The following is a 21,162-nucleotide window of genomic DNA, read 5'->3' as shown; positions in this document are numbered from 1 at the left end:
TGTTATATATTCTCTTAAAAGCAGATTTCTCGTGTGGGGTTTGGGATAGAGTCAATGTAGATAGATTCTATATAAGTTTGACTTTTATATCTTCAATTCCATTGGCATCTTTACTATTTTTCTATTTCATGGAACATAATTTGTCTTCCTTTATTGCTACTCCGACAGGGAATTTCTAAGAAACTAAGAAATAATACTGTTTCATACAAATGTCATGACAGACAGCACTGGAAGAATGAAAGTTCTAAGCTATAATTTGCTCAAAATATCTGTGTTATGAAAGACCAGTTCTCTTCAGGGCTTTATTTAGTCTTTTGTGTGGGAGAATTACCTTCCCAGTTTCACACTTAAATTGCTGCATAGTGGCCTTAGCATCCCACAAAATAAAAGACAGCTGGAATCCCAAAATCATAAAATTTTGTAACATCTTAAGATTATTGTACTCAAGGTCTTGGCCAATTAAAAAAATGTGAGAATTCAGGAGTTGAGCTGCAGTCTAGGAGTTTGAAGAGTGCCAGGTTATTAAACCATGACATTCTTAAGGTAGAACAAATTCTGATGATCCATTTGGCCTTCAGGCAGTCTTTAATCATTCTATATGTTCTCTGATAAGCAGTCAGCCCTCCTCATTACTTAAACCACAGTTGTTGGTATTGTCCTGATAACTGCATTGCTGTCACTAGCTTTTCCCCATTTCCAAACTTAAAAATGCTCATTTAAAACACAGCACCAAACAAGCATACTCTTGTGTGCGTGTGTGTGCTGATTTCTAAAAATTTGGAAGTAAAATTGGACTTGACGTAGATTGAAACTACTTTCATTCTTCTTCATGGACAGACCTCCCCTAGATTAGGAATGTAAAATGTGTAGATCAGCACAAATTGTCAGTAACTGTTTTATGGGTAAATAGTCAAATGTTTGGGCTTTTTTTTACATTTTTAATGGCCCAAGAGGATAAATGTATGTATTAACTTTAGATGATTCTTTTAATGGAGTTATATAAGGAAGATAAACTGAACAGATTTAACATTAGATAAGTTTCATAAAGTTGGCAATGGCACCTTAATACAGATAACTCTGATGTTGGGAGGGTGGAGTATAGCACTGCCTCTGAAGCCCAGTATTGATAAGGATGCTAAATTTTATTGTATTTGTTTGCTGCCCAACTCTCCTCAGGGCAACTCTAAATACTTTAAACAGTTGAGAATCAGAAAAATTTATACAACCACCAGCAAATTCTCATTTCCCAGATCTGAGTGTGTGAAACATTACTTTTCATATACTATTAGGTTCTGCAAAGTAAAATCTAAACTGGTTGTGTAAAAGATGGAGATTTTGTAGATTTATAAATCCTGTGGATAAACTTTTCATACTGCCAAGTGATTTAACAAATACCCTTTTATTTAAAAAAATGTGAATTCTGTGATGATTTTAAAAATAGGTTCCTGGGTGCATGCAAGTTCAAACCATTTTGTTTTGCCGTTTTATATGTACATTTTCTCAACATTTTGCAACTAATTTAGATTCTAGTAGGAAAAATTGATCCAGTTAAGTCTAAAGTAGTCAGTTTCTATTTCTTTGTGAGGCAGAAGCCTGTTTCCTATCCATACCTTTGTATTGTGTCAGAAAGACGGCTCTGTGGTAAAGTATTAAAAATTCAGGATTGCCTGGTAGTGCAACTAAAAGATAGCTGCTGTCTCATAAAAGCATTTCAGTTAAATGTTACTGTGTTAACTGACAAAAATAGAAGTAAATACTGTTTAATTGGATATAAATATGGCGCTTTTTCACGTGAATCCAGAGTATCTGGTAGCAATGAAAGAAAAAGTTGTAAGCCTACTCCTACCGGTATGTCCACATACTGCAAACATCAGACATAAAATTGAATATCGTGTATCTATGACTCAGAATAATAGCTACACGGTTTTAAAAGAATAAAAGGTTATGAAAAAAGCTCGGGCCCTGCCTCGTGGAAATTGGAATTCCCGATAATAAGAACATCGGCAAATAAAGTAAACAAGCAAAACACGAGGGCAGGAACCGTTCTAACATGCAAACACGAACACCCTGTTTCACAATACCACGCTTCTCACGCCTGCGGCAAGCATAACTTGAAGACCCAGAAGGCTCTGCCCTTGGGTGAGCAGTGGTGCGCATGCCTAAATTGGAGACAACGAAAGCGACTACAATCTCCAAGAGCCTCCTACTACGTTAGTTGAGCGGGCATCGACAAGAGGCGGGCGCAAGGATTGCTGGGAAATGCAGTCCGCATTTTCTGAGGCAAATAGAGGCGGGGCCCGGCGAAGCATGTTACCTGACGCCGGCGAGGACGACGCTGCTACCACTGGGAGCCGAGGATGCCTCAGAGGACCGGGGAACTGCCCCCGTTCAAGAAACCGAAGCTGGCGTCCACCACGCTGCCTCTCGCCTCTGGATCGCGCAGAGCGATGTTACTAACGACGCCGGGAACGAAACGCCATCCTTCGTCCGCATCCTCTTCCTTGTCGTCTTCCTCCTCCTCTTCGATAGGGATCGACAGCCAGCGCCGGAGCCTGCCGATTTTCCAAGCGCGGGGGACGCTGCTCGGACAGCTCCGCACCTTGGATTGCGCGGTCCTGATCGGTGAGGGAACCATGCCCTTCCCCCACACTTTCTAAACAGACTTGCTGGGGGAGGAGTCAACGGAAGCCTCGCCCTTTTTCTGAAGGAGAGGGGTGATTGAACGGGAGTACTCCTTCCTCCTTACTGCAGGAAAGGGGCGGAGTCTGGCGTGTATTCGTCTCTCCGCCGCTGCTGTGCGGAGGGCGAGGCTTCCCCTTAGTTGCTTCTTAACTCTCAATTTTCCACTCTGGGGAATTTTCCCCTTGAACGGAAGAAAAGCAGAATTGTAAGAAGGCTGCTTCTCTTCTCTTTACTCTCGGCCGCCGACTGGATGCAACATTCCCTTTTTGCCACTGAAAGGCACCCGCGGGCGCTTCCTTTTTAAAATCCTTTTTGTCGTGCGACTTCTGCTGGGGATCATCCTGTTATCCGCCCCTTTCTCTGCAGTGCTGGAGGGTCGGAATTTATGACCAGCTTTCAGTGTGTTTTATGCTGTACTTGGAACTACCATTCTCAGGTTTCCCAAAGAGGATAGGAATTGTGGAGTTGTAACCCACTACAGCTGCTGACGTGTCTTTGGCAGATGTGAATAGAATAGAATAGAATAGAATAGAATAGAATAGAATAGAATAGAATAGAATAGAATAACTTTATTGTCACTTTAAATGTGCACTAATCAGCATATATTAAAATTGAATTTCATTGCATTCTGCTCTCAAAGGGTAACCACCTCCAATATACACTACCCAAACATGGCAAAAAATTATGCATATAACCAGATAAACACACATATATAACATAGAAGAACAACACAGTCTAGTTCGGATGTATACATATACATGGCGAGAAAAAATCCTGCAAATTTACAAGACGAATGGCATAAGGAGCAAAGCTGTTGCAGAATCTAGTAGTCCTGCTAGAAATATTCCGAAATCTCCTCCCAGAGGGGAACAACAGAAACAGACCGTGAAGTGGGTGTGTGGGGTCTCTAACAATGCTTCCAGCTGTTAGAGTGCAGTACTGCAGGCCAATTTAGCTGACTGTGTTCAGCAGGTCAGTGGTTCAAATCTCACCGGCTCAAGGTTGACTCAGCCTTCCATCCTTCTGGGGTAGGTAAAATGAGGACCCAGATTGTTGGGGGCAATGTAAATATATATATACATTGCTTACTGGTGTACACCGCTTAGAGAGTGCTTGCACTTAAAGCGGTATATAAGTCTCATAAATAAATAAATAAATAAATATAGAGTTTGCTACTTTTCCTCAAAAAGGTATATGGAGGTGCTGATGATAGCCCCTGCTTTTTGGCTGGATATGGCTTAACTAGCCTCTTTTCAATTATAAAGCATTTGAAATGCAAGCCAGTGTTTGAAGTTTGGGGGTGGGTGGGGGAGGAGATATTACACTTCATTTTCCTCATTTGTTGAAAAGGATTTCCTCCAAAATCTAGCAAATTAATGTGCCTAAAAGAGAAAAAATATTTTATCTGACAGAAGGTAACTGACACTCATTGGCTTAGCATACATGTGATACTGCCCTGAATTGAGGTTTGAAAACAATATTTGGGTAGCTGAAAGTATCTAAGCTAAGAATTATAGTTAAATTCAAACAATCATCAAGTTTATGCAAACTTTAGAAGAAGCTAAAATGGGGTTGAGTATCTTGGAGTAGCACATTACTGGACCCCTGCAGTTGTGTTTTCTTAGCCAGAATTAAGGATTAGCATGTCCTGAGAACTCAGCCAATGGGGGGAGGGGGATTTTCCAAATTGTCCTAAAATACAAACAAAACAAATAATAGTATATCACAGTGACCAATAATTTTTAGACAGATAATCAGACAAATTTATAATATGTTGGCTTTAAAAATATTGTGGAAAATAAATGTTTGGCATGCATATTTTACTGCCTGAGATGATGAATGGCTATGTTCTTCATAATTAACTAACAGTTACCAAGAAAATTATATAGAATACCTGTAGGAAGTTGTATCTAGCACTCCTTTATTTTGGTGCTGAAAGAACAGCTCCTGTAGATAAACTGTAAAACTGCTTTCTCCAATTGGGAATGTTCCAGATATATTGTATTACAGTTATATAATTGTTAGGACCTTTTTTATTAGTAGGGGAAGGAAATGGGGGGGGATAATAATAATTAGTAGTATATCTTTATCCTAGCTTTTTAATATATTTTATTTTTATTAGAGTTTTATTCCATCTTTATTACTTTACAAGTAATTCAAGGGGAAGCATACCTAATACTCATGCCCCCTATTTTCCCCAAAACAACCCTGTGAGGTGGATTGGGCTGGAAGACAGAGACTGGCCCAAAGTTACCCAGCTGGCTTTCATGCCTAAGGGAGGCCTAGAACTCACAGTCTCCTGGTTTCTAGCCCAACACCTTCACCACTAACTAAGCTAGCTCTCAGTGTTATGGTGTACTTGAAAAGCAACAGGTAAAATAAGGCTTCAGTTCCACAATATTTGCTTAGAGGTAAGTTCCAGTGAACATGTTTACTAATATCCATAACATGAATAACCTCCAAATGGGTGTCCCAAGGGTGCTTTTTCAGGAGGCTGAAAAAACTGGACTTTTTTGTTTTTCTCTGAAGACGTTTCGCTTCTCATCCAAGAAGCTTCTTCAGCTCTGACTAGATGGTGGGGAATGGAAGGATTTATATTCCTTGCAGACAGCTGGTCATTTGCATTCTTTTAGAGAGTTGTTGAAGCCATTTGGAGGTTTACCTGTGTCCTCAGGATGCTTTCTGCCCTGTGTCCCTTCACTGTTGAAGACAGGCGCAGGTTGTTGGGGATGAGCCTGTGTTGTCTGCATCTCAAACTGAAGCACAAATGATTCTTGTAGTCTGCAATGTTTTCTGGAAATCTGTTCATACTCCCTCACCATTTGAAGGGTGTTCATCCCAAAGTGCATTGCTAAATGTCTATGAAGATTCTCAGTCATCCAGGCCGTGGTTGTCCCAAAGATGCTTTTTCAGTTGCCTCCTGAAAAAGCACCTTTGGGACAACCAGGACCTGGAATGACAACCATGACACTCCAAATGGATGGATTTTAGTGTATGGTGATGCCCAGGTTGGAGAAAGCTGACTGAGACCACTGGTTTATTAAATGAATTCAGAAAACATTTCTGTTTTATTTTCTGTTAGGATAACTAGTGGAGATGCCATATCTGACATATTTAACAAATAACACCTTTATTTGCTTAATAATTTGTAGGGGAAACAGGTTCTGGAAAGACAACTCAAATTCCACAGTATCTCTATGAGGGGGGAATTGGGCGCCAAGGAATAGTTGCTGTGACCCAGCCTCGCCGTGTGGCTGCTATATCCTTGGCTACTCGAGTCTCAGATGAGAAGAAAACTGAATTAGGAAAACTGGTATGTAGATTGTTTTTTCTCTTTGGATCTTCCTTTTCTCCATAATCTGCCAGGCTGTTCCAATGCGGGTTTGGCAGATGTGATCGGTGCTAATCTGGGGAATTCATCATGGCTTGTTTGCCTTGGGAGACCCTTCTGAAGATATACATGTCTGATGACATAGCCCACAAATTCATTTAACCCCACAAGCCCCTTTGCCTCGTCAAGGTCCTGGTCATATTGTAATGGCATGTGGGAATTACCTTGAAAGACAGAAGGAAAGGTTGCAGCCTAGACAGTGGTTTGATAAACGAAATCTGAATCCAAAGGACGGATGGAACTGAAGAAAGTGTCTCAGACAGGACCCTCCCTAGTTTTCAGAAGAGTCAACGTAAGGGAGGGGGGAGGTACTTTCAGAGTTGCAAGATTATGTTACTATAATCTTACAATGAAGGTAGTGTTCATTTTCATGGCTGATGCTTCTTGTCTGGACAACCTCAAAGAGCCAATATATATGCAGCTCTTAACTATTCTGCTGTGCTTGTTTAGTGCCTAAAGATGCCTCTAAATGGTTGCCACATGACTAATCCTTTTTTTTTTAATCCCAATGGCTTTTCTTCTTAGGTTGGCTACACCGTGCGATTTGAAGATCTTACATCAGATGAAACAAAAATCAAGTTTCTGACAGATGGAATGCTGCTTCGAGAAGCCATTGGCGACCCTCTTATGCATAAATACAGTGTGGTCATTTTGGATGAAGCACATGAGAGAACAATCCACACAGATGTGCTCTTTGGCGTAGTGAAAGCAGCCCAGAAGAAACGGAAGGAGCTTGGGAAATTACCTCTGAAAGTGAGTGCTGAACACAGAAGGGGAAGAGAGGGGTAGCTAGGCCTAATGAGACATGAAGCCTGAGTGGAGGCTGTTATAGGCTATTTTTTTTTCCTGATTTAACAAACTTTACAAAGGCAAAAATATTGGTTGCAGGGGAAAGTGAAAAGCAGTTCAAAAAGAAATTTGGATTTGTGGCAACATTATTTAAATAAATATTCTTTTATCTGGTAATTTCTTTTCTTTTTTTTTTTGCTTTCTCTTTTTTTATTTTATTTTATTTTTAACCAACAAAACAAAACAAAACAAAGCAAAACATAACACACATACACACACAGTATATACTCCTCCCCCTTTTTTTTTTAACAGCAAATACGTAATGGTAATCTTCTATTATTTACATTTCCCCCCTTATTCTTCTTTAGAATATTTGTCCTTATTGCCCCGTTGTTTCTTATTTACATTTTTCTTCCTTCATATTCTACTTCTTACTAAGAATAATTATCCGGTATTTTCAATACCCATTATAGTCTGTCAAGAAGGGCTGAATTTTATTCAGTGCTGCTTAAAAAAAGCCTTTGAATGAAAAAATAAGATGCTGGTAATACTGACTCTGCTTCAGAAAAAAGTGCTGGTAATACTGACTCTGCTTCAGAAAAAAGTGCAGTGTAAGAATCTATTAGGCTTCAATTGACTATAAGTATTTTAATGAACTGACTGAAACATTACCATTATTGAAGTCCTTGACGCATCTTATCTCAGTCCAAGGGTTGATATGAAAGATGAAGGCGGGCAAAGGATGCATGGAATCTGAGTTAAAAAGCCTTCAACACTATACACAGATGAATAAAGTACAGGTAGTCCTCGACTTACAACAGGTTGTTTTGTGACTGTTCAAAGTTACAACAGTACTGAAAAAAATAACTTTTCACCATTTTTCACACTTACGACTGTTGCAGCATCTCTATGAGTCTTGGCAACAGGTCTATATTAATGCAGTTGCAGTGTCCCGGGGTCATGTGGTCACCTTTTGCCATCTTCTAACAAGCAAAGTCAGTCGGGAAGCCAGATTAACTTAACAACCGTGTCAATGCAGTGACTCAACAGCTATAGCAAGAAAAGTTGTAAAATGGGGCAAAATTCACTTAACAAATGTCTCACTTAACAACAGAAATTTTGGGCTCAATTGTGATCGTAAGTCGAAGACTACCTGTACGTATTTACTCCTTGTATATTTGTGCAGATCGTAATGCAAAATTCCCTTATTATAATCTTACTTCTAGTCCAGAGTGGTTCTTGGTTATAACCCAACATTTTACAGGTGATTGTCATGTCAGCTACAATGGATGTAGACTTGTTCTCCCAGTACTTCAATGGAGCACCAGTTCTCTACTTGGAAGGCCGGCAACACCCCATCCAGATTTTCTACACAAAGCAATCTCAGAGTGATTACCTCCAAGCAGCACTAGTGACAGTCTTCCAGATCCATCAGGTATAACACTGGGTTATTTATATCTCAACTACTTGTCTTTGTTTATCTGGTATATTTTTTATTCCGCGCTTCTTGGGGTCTCAGGATAATGCACAAGTTTATGGCTGCCTCTTTTCTCCCGCCTCTTGTTACCACCATAACAATCCTGTTTGGCAGATTAAATTGGGAGGTGGAGACTCACCTAACATTACCCAGTAACCTCTACAGCTGCATGAAAAATTGAAAGCAGATGCCTGATATTTTAAAACAATGTGAATTTAAATTTAATTCCTGTCATACCTAAATAGGAGGCAAAGAGTAATGGGAGTTTTAGTGCAATGTATCTAGAGGGCACCGGTTGGGGAACCCTAGTCTAACTATTGCCTATAAATACATTACAGCTTCCCTCAGTCATCAGAGTGTTAATGCACTAAGAATGTTGCCATTTTGTTACTTCCCCAAACCCCCAAAAATTTTAAATCTGAAAACTTTCAACTGATTATTCCAAATATCAAGGTGACTTCAGTAAATAGCAATTTTCTTTTGCCAGTTCCTTGAAGAAAGCGTTTAAAATAACATGCAGTGCAACAAATTACTACTATAATTTGCTAAGAGGTTCACTGCTTGTTTTTGCATATTGCTTGCAGACTAGAAGGCTCTAATTCTCCTTTGTAAAACAAGTCTAGACTACTAGCAAGTTATTAGTAAAAGTGTAGAAGCCCAAAGTTTCTAAGGCACTTGAAACTATGTAGGTTTTTTTAATCCAGGTTAATTGAAACATACAAAGATAATTTGTCAGATGCTTTAAAAATAAGTGTAATGTTTCTCATGTTAATAGAAAATAGAGAAAGAAGACCAGGTCCAAACTTCTCTAGCTAGGCATTTGAATCTTTGAAGCAATTGTGATAAAGCCTCTGTTCCTTGTAGCACAGTTAGTTCTTGACTTGCAACCATTTGTTTAGTGACTTTGTAGTCACAACAGCACTGAAAGAAGTGAGTTACAACCAGACATCACACTTAAGACCATCAGAGCACCCGCACAGCCTCATGATCAAAATCCGAGAATAGGCAACCAGCATATATTTAGGACAGTTGCAGCCTCCTGGTCATGATTTGCGACCTTCCCAGCAGGTTTTTGAAAAGCAAAGTCAGTGGGTGAAGCTAGATTCACTTAACGACCATTAACAATTGCAATGATTCGCTTCACAACCTTGGCAAAAAGGTCATAAAACTGGGCGCAACTTACTTAACCGCCTTCCTTAGCAACAAAAATTCAGGTTCCAATGGTGGCCACAAGTTGAGGACGTGTGATTCATTTGGTTGTGGGGAACAATGTCAGAATACAGACTACTTTGGAGCAGAACTGTGATAGGGTAAGGCAAACTCTGGAATGTTAGGCCTCAAGCTGCAAAGACCTTTAAGTACCGACATATCAAGTGATCTGGAGGGCGATAAGAAAAGTGAGGCTCTTTCCCAATCGCAGCTGAGCTGAAACATCAGTTGGCTTTTGAATCTAAGATTATGTAAATATCTTTGTGTTTTCTTTCTGTAAAGGAAGCACCTTATTCCCAGGACATCCTGGTGTTTCTGACAGGCCAGGAAGAGATTGAAGCAATGACCAAAACTTGTCGGGACATTGCAAAGCATCTTCCAGATGGCTGCCCTCAGATGGTGGTCATGCCCCTTTATGCTTCTCTGCCTTACTCACAGCAGCTCCGGGTCTTCCAGATTGCACCCAAGGTAAGAACCAGAGCAAGGCTGTGGGAATCACAAAGAAGGATGTAAACTTAAGCAGCACAGAAAAGTATGAATGCCTTATTTAGAAACATTCTAACTAGAAAAATGTCAAAGAGGATATCAGAGACATGAATGTCTGTGCCCCCCTTGGAAAGATTTCCACAGGTGATGCTCCTGGCCACAGTTCTTTTAATAGAGTAGAGTAGAGTTGGAAGGGACTTTGGAGGTCTTCTAATCCAGCCCTCTGCTCAAGCAGGAGAACCTATATTGTCTCAGACAGGTGGATGTCCAGTCTCTTCTTAAAAATCTCCAGTGATGGAGCGCTCACAATTTCTGGGGGTAAGCTATTCCACTGGTTGATTGTCCTCACTATCAGGAAATTTCTCTTTAGTTCCAGGTTGCTTCTCTCTTTGGTCAGTTTCCAACCATTGTTTCTTCTCCTGCCCTCTGGTGCTTTGGTGAACAACCTGGCCCCCTTTGCCTTGTTGCAACCCCTTAGATACTGAAGTACTTCTATCATGTCTCCCCTATTTCTTCTTTTCCTTAGACAAGCCAGACCCAAATCCCGTAACCGTTCTTTGTATGTTTTAGTCTCTAGGCGCCTGATCATCTTAGTTGCTCTTTGAATTTTTTCCAAACTCTCAACATCTTTTTTGTGGTATGGTGACCAAAACTGGCTGCCGTATTCTAGGTGTGGTCTTACTAGGGCTTTATAAAGTGGTAATAGTACTTCTCGTGATCTTGATTCCGTGCCTCTATTTATACAACCAAGGATTTTGTTAGCTTTTTTTGTTGCTGCTGCACACTGCTGGCTCATAGTCAAGTGACTCACAGTCTTGTAGCAACTTTTGTAACTTGGGGTAGGGGTGAATACTTCCGGGAGAAAGTGTTCCTTGAAAATAAGTCATGAATTTCTTATAGAAAGGGTATTGTATATTTGAGCCTTCACAATAGGAAATTCCTTTTGAAGGGCCAACAACCTTTACCCAAAACTGGGAGACATGTTGATTCTTCTCAGTACTTACATCTACTTTTGCTTGTTTTGTGTAATGAACAGTGTAGAAAAGCTAAACAACTGAGAAATCTTTTTCTACCAGGGTTATCGCAAAGTGATTCTTTCCACCAACATTGCAGAAACGTCCATCACCATTGCAGGCATCAAATATGTTGTGGACACAGGGATGGTCAAAGCAAAGAAATATACACCTCGTATGTATAAGTAGTACTTGGTTTTACACAGAAATTACTGAGGGGGTGTGGCTTGGGTGGTGATCCTGCTCGTTGTTACAGGCAATAGGGTTTCTGCTGCTCAGAAAATTATTCTGCAGACAGAAAAAGTACGTTGCAGTCATGAATCGTTATATATTAAGTAGGAGGGGGAAGGAGAACAGCTTTGGAAATTTCAAGCTTGCAAGCATTTTGCATCAGGCTAGCCCAAGGTAGAACTTTTCAAAAGCTTTAGACAAGTAACTTTTCATTCTCTCCTTCAAAATGGGAATAATGGGAGGAGCTTCTGAATATCGGTATCAGTTGAAAGTATTTTGGAAACCAAGACTATGCTAAGCTATAAACATATCCAGCAAATCATATGAAAGTATAGATGCAGATATAGATATAGATAGCCATGTAAACTTAAGTTGTGGGTGCAATATCTCAGGTCTGAAGACTGCATGTGGCTCCCCATTTCATGGGTATCATACCTATGTAATTTTTAATGTGAGAGAAAAAATATATAGAAAGGAAGAATATTAAACATATTCCAATGTTTAAATCAAATTTATTTTTAATCCTGGCTCTACCTAGGTTTTTTGGTGGGGAGGTCCCTCTTCCTTTTTGGAGTATTTATTTCCTATAACCTCCCATCTCAAACAAGTGACCCTGTTCGGTGAACAATCATACAAATCAATTTAAAGCAATTATAATATAATAAAAAAATTAATATATGGCATTTGAGAAAAAAATATAGCCTGAAAACGGTCCTTTGCACACTGAGGGCCACAAAGCCAGGTCTTCAAGGCCTTACAAAGACCAACAGGGTCATGGGGGGGTGGCACTGTCAGCTCTGAAGGGAGAATATTCCAAAGGGCAGGAGCTTTGGTAGAGAAGGCTTGTCTCCTGCCAGCTGACATTGCTTGACTGATGGGACCCACAGCACACTCAACCTGCTGGACCAAATTGGACAGATAGAAATAACTGGGTCTTTCAAGTAATGTGAGTGTGGTCCCTGACGTAGGAATCAAAAACCATGTGTCTTGCCTGTCAATACAGACCATGAGACCAACCGGTAGCATACCAGAAGTCGCTAAACTGTAATTCCCATTACCCTGCACCATTAACTAGGTTGACTGGGGCTACTAGAACTTGTAATTCCAATTACCCTACCTTTTTATCCTTCCAAAAAATGTTTAAGACTCAGTTTTTTTCTCAAGCACTGGGATAAAATGAGATTGACATGGAAGGAATGTATCATCATAAATTTAGCTGTGCTGCTAGTTCTCTCTCCCTCTCTCTCCCTCCCTTTCTCTCTCGCTCATGATATACCGTATATTCCGGCGTATAAGGCGACCCGGCTTATAAGACGACCCCCATCTTCGGCACCGAGTCACATGCCTAGAAAGTCGTCTTATACGCCGGAAACTACCGTTATTTCTGGTGTATAAGACGTCCCCCGGCTTTGGTGCCGATTTTAACACTTGCGAAAGTCGTCTTATACGCCGGAAAGTACGGTAAATGCTTTTTTAAAAAATAAATAAAGAGTTCAGCACCATTTGGACTATAAGAAGTAGCCTAACATTAGCATAGCCTACACTGAGCTCAACAAATTAATGTTTTCAAGTTACGCTTAGTCCCTCCTAGATCCTTCTTGATACCCATAACTGTTGTCCATATTTACCAGGTCTTGCATGATTTAGATCCAAAACACTTTAAGAGCACGAAGTTTCTTATTCTGGGTGTAGTAGATCCTGTGAGGTCATTTTCAAATCTCCAACAGGGAATTGCATTTCAAAAAGAAAAACTTAGCTCTTCTTGCCTTTCCTAGAAAGTGGCCTGGAGGTCCTGGCAGTCCAGCGGATCTCAAAGGCCCAGGCCTGGCAACGGGCTGGTCGAGCCGGGAGAGAGGATAGTGGATTTTGTTACCGCCTCTACACAGAGGATGAATTCGAGAAGTTTGATAAGATGACTGTACCAGAGATCCAAAGGTGAGGTGTCTTGTGGGAAATTCTCATTGCAAGCTTCCAGAATGGCAGCCCTCCATAGGCATTGTATCAATATATAGGAATGGGCTGTCTGTGGAGATTCTCAAAAGGAAGAAGCTTCTTGGATGAGAAGTGAAACGTCTTCAAAGAAAAACAAAATCCAATTGCCTTTTGAAAAAGCACATTTGGGATAGAGGTCGGCTGTGGATAATGAAACAAGTTAGATTTCTTGATGAAAGTGAAGTTTCAAAAGATTTGTCTTTATCCTTGATGCCCTTTGTTGTTCAATCACTCCTATGCTTTTTAAAGAATAAAGGTGCTGGTTTTAAATTTTGCTCCTCTGAATGACTCAGAACATGGACATCCTAGAAGGCCATTTCATCCCATGTGAACTTGTCTAAATGCAATCTCACCCCAATCCTTTGAGTGTTTTCCAGCTTTAAATTCTTTTTTCTGATTTTGAGCTAAATTCTCTGTAGAGAGATGAGAAGATAATAAGCCATAGTGCATCTTTTCTCACCTAGGAGAGCTCACCCGATCTCAAATCCAAGAATTCCCTAAAACATCCGTGCTGGCTAAGAAATTCTGGATGTTGAAAACCACACATTTCGAGGGCAGTCAAGCTGAGGAAAGATGCAGTCGCCATTTTTGCAAGCTAGATGAATCTCTATTGATATATTGTGTCTTGCCTTGATTTGGTAGAATTCAAAAAGTTTGAAACTCTCTTTGTTTCTGCAGGTGTAACTTGGCCAGTGTGGTGCTCCACCTGTTGGCTCTCAGAATCCCAAATGTCCTTACCTTTGACTTTGTGTCGAAGCCACCTCCAGGTAAGTAAGCCTCAGCTATGTTGCAACTGGATAAAGGCTCTCATTGCCGTTAAAAATTGGAGCCAAAATAAGAGATATTGGCTGTGGATTAAAGCATGGAACTCTTGCAGCTTTAGATCTATTATTCCTATATTAATTGCCATAAACCTGAATGTCTGAAAAAGCAGAAATTTCTAAAAACTCTTTTGAACAACCACAAACATGATACCCAGATGAAGGAGTAGATATGTTGTAATTTTTAAGCATCCCTACTGCTTGAATGAAAAGAGGAAATTCTTAAATCATTCAGAGGAATTATGGAAGCTGCCTATAACAAGTTAACTTATTTATCTATTTAGCTCAGGGTGATTTATAGAAGCCTTTTAGGATCTCGGGTTTATGATTTTCCATATCCATAGACTCCTTCAAGCTAAGGGTAGGCAACCTTTGGGGCCAGAATCTTCCCTTCACATTTTGGGGTTAAGGATGCTGTGTTACTGTGTTTCTTATCTCATTGGTGTGGGAAATTGTCTTGCCACTTTTTGGTAATCATGGTTGTAGAGACCTCTTCAGTCTGCAAAAAGGTCAAGAGTAGCATACAGCAAAAGAGGACCCAGGTTGCCCCCATACTCATTTTTAACTGGAGATATTGGGAAAGGTGTAAAGTCTTTGGGTGAGATGGATTTCATTTCTCCAGATCCATAGGTATCCACAATTGGGGGACGAGTGGCAAGTGACATCAATGCATCGTGATATTGTTGTGTTGCTGATAAATAGCATACTCGGTGCAATGACACCATGACTCATGACATCATTGTGGCTTCTACTGCACTCCTGTGTCTTGATCCCTAGCTGACCTGGCCAGCACATCTGCAGGATACCAGGTTATTTATTTAATTATTGCATTTATATCCTACCTTTCCATAAGGTGCACAAGATAATATACATGAGGTTGCCCACCATTTTATCCTCATAATAACCTTTGAGACAGGCTAGGTAGAGAAAGAGTGGGCCAAAAGACACTGAGCGATTCTTGTGGTGGAATAGGATCTTCTCAGCAATTTCAATCCAACATTTTTTCACACACCAACTTTCAGCTTACAGGAATGTTGCAGAATGCCACAAGGCACAACAGATAAATCCCGCGGTTTTCCTGTATAGAGTAGAGCTAAAGAATTCTGGTGATCCTTCACAACACTGGTTGACACTATCTTAGTTCTTGCTGGGACTCTGGAGGTTTGTTACTAGGAAAGATCAGTCATGTGAACTTCATCTTTGTCTTGACAGAGGCACTTCAGGCTGCCATCGAGCAACTGGCTCTCTTGGGTGCAGTGGAAAAGAAAGAAGATCAGCTGATCCTCACACCATTAGGAAAAAAGATGGCTGCATTTCCTCTCGAACCCAAATTTTCCAAAGTAACGTGTTAACTTTTGTTTCTATTTCTCTGAAAAACACGCCTTAGCCCCTTTTTTGAGTTTTATTTTGAAATTCAGCCATTTCTCTGGGTTTGAATTTCTTGAGAACATCACATTTCTATAGATCGTTTGATTGCATTTTATAACATGCTGGTGGGATAGAGGGAATGGTGTTTGAGGTCATCCATCAGCTTCTGCAGTAAAGAGGTCCCCCAAAGGTGCATTTTCAAGAGGCAACTGGACTTGCTTGTTTTTCTTTGAAGATGTTTCCAAGAAAGCTTCTTCAGCTCCGACTGGATGGTGGGGAGTGGAATATACTGTAATTTGGTATATACCAACGCTATAGAAGTCATCATAAAATGCACAACACAGAAAATGCATGAAAACACAAGTTGAATTCACACTTAGCTCTTTTCCTTTTCACTATGTGTGGTTTGTCTCAATTTCTGAATGGTCCAAGGCACAGAGATATGTGATATTTGTTGGTTATGCTGGTTAAAAGAGTTGAGCCTATTCTTCCTATTTCATGCTTATATAAAATTGTGCCTATCCTTTTCTGCTTCTGAAGCTGAATAGGAATATGTTGTTCTGCCAATCCAATAACAATACTGAATAGAGAGAGGAGAAAGACAGAAAAATAATTGCCCCCCGAATTAACATAATAAACTGGAAGGAGACAAGTTAAACCAGGTGTAAGATTCCTATGAGAGTGTCCTTGAATGGAATCCAAAAGAGGAGCCAACAGACTTTCTTTCATTTCAAGATTAATGCATCAGATTGAAACACAAACTTCGGTCAAATATTTTGGAGGGAGGCTAAATTATGTGTTATTTCCCTGTAAACCCTCCCCACCCTTCAACAGAGAGAAGAATTCACAAAAACAATGGATATTTTTCACCCTTGCTGATCCTTATTTTGATATACGCATTTGGCAATTGATTCAGTAAATGTTCTCTTGAAGTAATGAGAAACCAGCATGATAAATCTCCAATAAGCTCTGAGGTTTCTGTGTTTCTTTTAGTGAAGAGATGCATATTAATTTAATCTACCTCACCAGTATGTGGAGGATCCTGTCCTGTAGTGGATAAAGTGTTTTTAAATGTTGCTTTTGATAGTGTCCATTGAAGTATCTGGCATACATTTTGGTCTTTCACTTGTTGAGGCATGAGGACACATAACTGAGCAGCCTGTCATATGTTCTCTGGATCCCTGCCCATTTTGTTTATTCAGGCAGCCAGTTGCCTTGGTTGGTTTAGGTAGTAATAAAGCATTTTTCATGGTGGAGTGGTGCTTTTGGCCTTCAAGGAATCAGCACATATGGGCAACTCACAACAATTAAAAACAACAGCAAAATGTTGCAGTACATTGACTCAACAGGTGGGAGCATCTAGCTGAGCTTCAGGATTTCAAAACTGAGCAGAGATATGCTCAAGTGTGGTGTTCGTTGTCTTTTGGCAGATGATCCTAATGTCTCCCAAGTTCCATTGTACGGAGGAGATCCTGACCATTGTCTCGCTGCTCTCTGTGGACAGTGTCCTCTACAATCCTCCTTCCCGTCGGGATGAAGTCCAGGCCATCCGAAAGAAATTCATCTCCAGTGAAGGGGATCATGTCACTTTGCTCAACATTTACCGGGCCTTCAAAAATATCAGTGGCAATCGGGTAAGATTTGAAATGGTTCCATTTGGGCAAGTGCTAGATTGTAAAAGATTCCTCCCTCATTGTGGGTTTCTATGTCTGAACCAGCTGGCATGTCCTTTTTAGTGGTAGCCCCAGTATTTGGAATAATCTATTTCCTCACCTGGTACAGGTACTTGCTTGCATGACTCAAGCATGCGTTCAGCCATTTGTTGTTTTATATTTTATTAGTTTAGTTCAATTTAGTTTAGTTTACCTTATCTTACTATAGTTTTATATTTTATGTTTATTTTCTGATTAGCCACCCAGCATCTGTCAGAATTGGAGTAGTATATTGGAAATAAAGAAATAAAGCCATATCTTTAGCATATCCACTGTACAATATTTTCTCACCTTATAACCAGAAGCCGACGTCTAAGGTATCTTATATGTGTAAAATGTTCAATGCTAGAAGGAAGTAGGTCTGTTCTCTGTTTATATACTGCAGCTTGTCTTGTCAGTGTTCGTGTGGGTGTTGTTTTTTCCTTGATACTTCCTAAACAGCTGTTTGCTTGATTGTGGAGCTTGGTACTACTTGGTAATGTAGTATTCCTGTCTTATTGATAGGAGGAAAGATTATTTGGCCAATGCTGATTTGTGCCTTGAAAGGGAACGGTGGATCTGAATCAGAACCCTGTACAGGAAATAAATAGACTCTGATTCTCAGTGCCTCATTTATAGAGGATTGAGATTTGAGAAGCTCTAAAACAGTGGTTCTCAACCTTTTTAATGCCGCGACCCCAACCGGTCGTAAGTCGAGGACTACTCAACCTTTGCAGCACCGTTTGCAGAATGGGACTGCAGAGACAGCCTGGACAATTCCTATTGGCTTTTGAAAGCCAATAGAATTAGACTCTATTCAAGAGAGTCTATTCTATTGGCTTTCAAAAGCCAATAGAATAAAAGGGAGTAGCACAGCTAAGGAAAAGGGGGAAAAAATGGCGGACTGCGTTGTTTGGCGACCCCTGTGAAATGGTCATTCGACCCCAAATGGGGTCCCGACCCACAGGTTGAGAACCACTGCTCTAAAAGATGCTATTCCAAGGCAGTTGCTACTTGATCCTACTTGATGTTCCTGATAATCTCTCCTTTGTCCTCCTTTCTTTTCTGCTTATTTCAGGAATGGTGCAAAGAAAATTTTGTGAACAGTCGGAATATGATGCTGGTCTCAGATGTTAGAGCTCAGCTAAGGGATATTTGTATAAAGGTAAATGTTGGAAGGTTTCAAAGTGGTTCATGTTGAATCAGATGTCCTTTGAAATGTATTGTTTTTAACTGGATCAAGGTCATATCAGTGCTGCAGTATTTAACCTGGCGTCGGTAGGTGAAACTTTCACTGCTTTGGTCCACATATTTTCCCAGAAAAAAGCAGAAGAGTGGCATGCAAGAGAGGCTGTGGTATAGCAAGATCCTTACAGTCCTCCAATCTTCACCTGTTCTGGTTGTGATAATAATTGCAGAGCACTTCCAATCGATGTACTGTGCCTGGCTGTAATGAGAGAGTTATCTTGCTTTCATAGGAGGTTTGTATTTAAAACTAAAGAATGGTGTAACTCAGATGCAGTTTGGTGTCTGACAAGCTCTTGGCCTCACTTTTTGCGGGGCAGGGGGTGGCTGTGTTGGAAAACACCAGCTTGTGAGATCCATAGACCCCACAGACAATTGGCAAATAATGAGAATCAGTGTCCTTGTTTAGAAACATACCCGATTGCCCAAAAACAAAACCAAGGTAAGAGTGATGGGTAGGATTCTTGGAGTTTGTCCATTTTTGGTGACTGCCACTTCCACTAAGGCAGACATTTGCAAGATATCTTAGCATGCCTTGAAAATTCCTAATGTATTTACTAAGCCAGAAAGTCATCCTGCTTCTAATGTATCCCAAAGCTTCAATTCTGGATTTGTTCTTATTGCTGTGTTTTTGTTCTTGAAATCCAGCTTTCAATACCTCTGGAGTCTTCCCGCAATGATACTGGGACTATCCGCCGCTGCCTGGCCTATAGTCTCTTCATGTATACAGCAGAGCTGCAGCCAGATGGCACCTATGCCACAACCGATACCCATCAGCCAGTGGCCATTCACCCGTCTTCAGTCCTTTTCCATTGCAAACCAGCCTGCGTTGCGTACAATGAACTGCTGCACACCAGCAAATGCTACATGAGGGACCTCTGTGTGGTGGATGCTGACTGGCTGTATGATGCTGCCCCCGAATACTTCCGCCGGAAACTCAGAGCAGCCAAGAATGGACCATAAGATTGGGGATGAGAAAAAAAATTAATTGCTTACAGGACCTGGAATCACGACTTTGGTAACTGAATATAGAGGAATGTTGCTGTACCGACTGACTTCCCGCTGGCAGAAATGAGCTGGATCTCATAATGTTTCTTTCACAGTCCCTTCTGGAATAGGACTTTAAGTGGGCATGTTCCACAGGCTGTATCTACCTAGAAGCGATAATAGAAGCCACAGGCAGATTTTGTCTCTCGAAATGCTTTGTGATTAGCCCTCCTTTTTTCCCCATTCCAACTGTATTATGAGGGTTTCATAGAAGTAAAGCCTGCTTCGGTCTTCAGTCCTTTAGAAAGCATGCCATATAAAGAAAAGAGAACATGATATGTTTTTAGGACAAACCTAGTAAATCTGTACATTTTGAAAACTGCCTTATCACATACTTTGTCAGCACTGCATCTTACCATTACTATGTAACGTGAGGAAAAATAATTTTAAATAATATTTATTTTTAGGATGGAAATATTTTTTTCTCTTTTTTTCAATTCATGCTCAAACATATACTACATTGATATCAATCTGTACCTAATGTTTTAAAAAAGGAGAAATAAGGCTGGAAGAATCTGTGGTTACTCAGGAGTGTAGTTTTTCCAGATGTTTTTAACCATATAGTTTCCATAGTGCTAAAAATTGTGTTGGATTTGGTCCTCCCCAAATGAAAAAGCCTGTGATTACAGCAAGGGTGGTGCAACTCTGTATTTGCACGCTGTAGGTCCTAGATCAAAGACCCTGACATCTCCGGGGAAAAGGACTAAAGAAGTCCTTGAAGGTTAACTGTCAATCAGGGAGGACCAAGAAAATAGTGTTAGGTGGCCCCACAGCATAAGCCATAATGGAATTGTCAGATTTAGGGTAAATGAGATATGTGAACCCAGCTATGGCATCAAAACAATTTTGACTTGGCATGATGTGTGAGCTATCTATACAGCCTAAGCTTTAGATTGAAGGGCTCCATGACCAAAAATGATCTAAGGTACTTCATAGACCAGTGATGGCGAACCTTTTAGAGACTGAGTGCCCAAACTGCAACCCAAAACCCACTTATGCATCATCGGGTGTCGGATGGGTGTGGCCCATTGGGTGGGCATGGTTGCGGTGGTAATGGCAGACTGGGTAGGACTAAAAAGTTCAATCAATCAATTTCAACTTTGCAAGATCTTTTTTTTCCCGTGAGAAGTTGAAATTGACTGATTGAACTTTTTTTTTTTTTTTGCACATGGCGGCGGAGGCCTAAAGCAAAAAGGTTTTATAAAACCCAGCTGAAGGCCTAGGACTGGGGCGACAGCACACGTGCCCACAGAGAGGGCTCTGAGTGCCACCTCTGGCACCCGTGCCATAGGTTCGCCACCACTGTCATAGGCTAATGCAATTAATTACATAGAACTGCTAAAGTGAGGTTTGCCAGTTTCTGGCAAAAAACTTTATAAATCACAGTCACGAAATTGGAACTTTAAAATGGCTGTAAATGTGGGCTGGTTGCCAAGCACCCAAAATGCAGTCACATGAACGCAGGGGAGAGGCGTCAGAACTTTGAATCTGGATCATAAGTATCCCTAGGGAAGTCTGTCAGAACTTTGAATGATTGCTAAGTAACAGATCGTAAGTCAAGGTGTACCGATACCTGTAATTTAAGTCTAAACACTTCATTGGCATTTCCAACTTAACCCCATTCTATTTTTTGGAGTATAAAAGTACGCAACTCCAACCACCCAATAGGCATTATTTATAATATATACCGGTATTATAATGCAATGGCTTGACTGGCTGA

General features: G+C 40.5%; 1 protein-coding gene across 4 annotated transcripts; it reads left to right on the top strand.

Annotated features, from left to right (window-relative positions):
- Positions 1-11: 11 nt before the first annotated feature.
- Positions 12-19,857, top strand: DHX33 (DEAH-box helicase 33). 4 transcript variants are annotated; one of them, XR_005555684.1, is made up of 13 exons: positions 12-2,622; positions 5,835-5,995; positions 6,599-6,826; positions 8,127-8,297; positions 9,831-10,016; positions 11,111-11,222; positions 13,054-13,213; positions 13,949-14,037; positions 15,304-15,431; positions 16,890-17,093; positions 18,229-18,315; positions 18,471-18,631; positions 19,044-19,177. XR_005555684.1 is itself a non-coding variant. In XM_039334661.1 (12 exons), the coding sequence occupies exons 1-12, from the start codon at positions 2,358-2,360 to the stop codon at positions 19,356-19,358; spliced, it is 2,106 nt and encodes a 701-aa protein (XP_039190595.1). In that variant the 5' UTR covers positions 12-2,357; the 3' UTR covers positions 19,359-19,857. The 4 variants fall into 4 exon arrangements, 3 of the variants coding, with proteins under 3 accessions (XP_039190595.1, XP_039190596.1, XP_039190597.1); XM_039334661.1 differs by lacking the exon at positions 18,471-18,631 and having other exon boundaries at positions 19,044-19,857; XM_039334662.1 differs by having other exon boundaries at positions 18,471-19,187.
- The last annotated feature ends 1,305 nt before the right edge of the window (positions 19,858-21,162 follow it).

The sequence above is a fragment of the Crotalus tigris genome, unplaced genomic scaffold, assembly GCF_016545835.1.
Source record: "Crotalus tigris isolate CLP2741 ecotype Arizona unplaced genomic scaffold, ASM1654583v1 scf7180000017632.1879674, whole genome shotgun sequence".
NCBI classification, from domain to species: domain Eukaryota; kingdom Metazoa; phylum Chordata; class Lepidosauria; order Squamata; family Viperidae; genus Crotalus; species Crotalus tigris.
This window is presented reverse-complemented; position numbering and strand designations above follow the sequence as displayed.

What these genes read in the sequence shown, in the direction of transcription:
- DHX33 (XM_039334661.1), top strand. Translation starts at nt 2,358, where the DNA reads ATGCCTCAGAGGACCGGGGAACTGCCCCCGTTCAAGAAACCGAAGCTG. An exon ending in TGTGTCGAAGCCACCTCCAG is followed by an intron (nt 14,038 to 15,303) that starts GTAAGTAAGCCT and finishes TTGTCTTGACAG; the next exon opens with AGGCACTTCAGGCTGCCATC. An exon ending in TAAGGGATATTTGTATAAAG is followed by an intron (nt 18,316 to 19,043) that starts GTAAATGTTGGA and finishes CTTGAAATCCAG; the next exon opens with CTTTCAATACCTCTGGAGTC.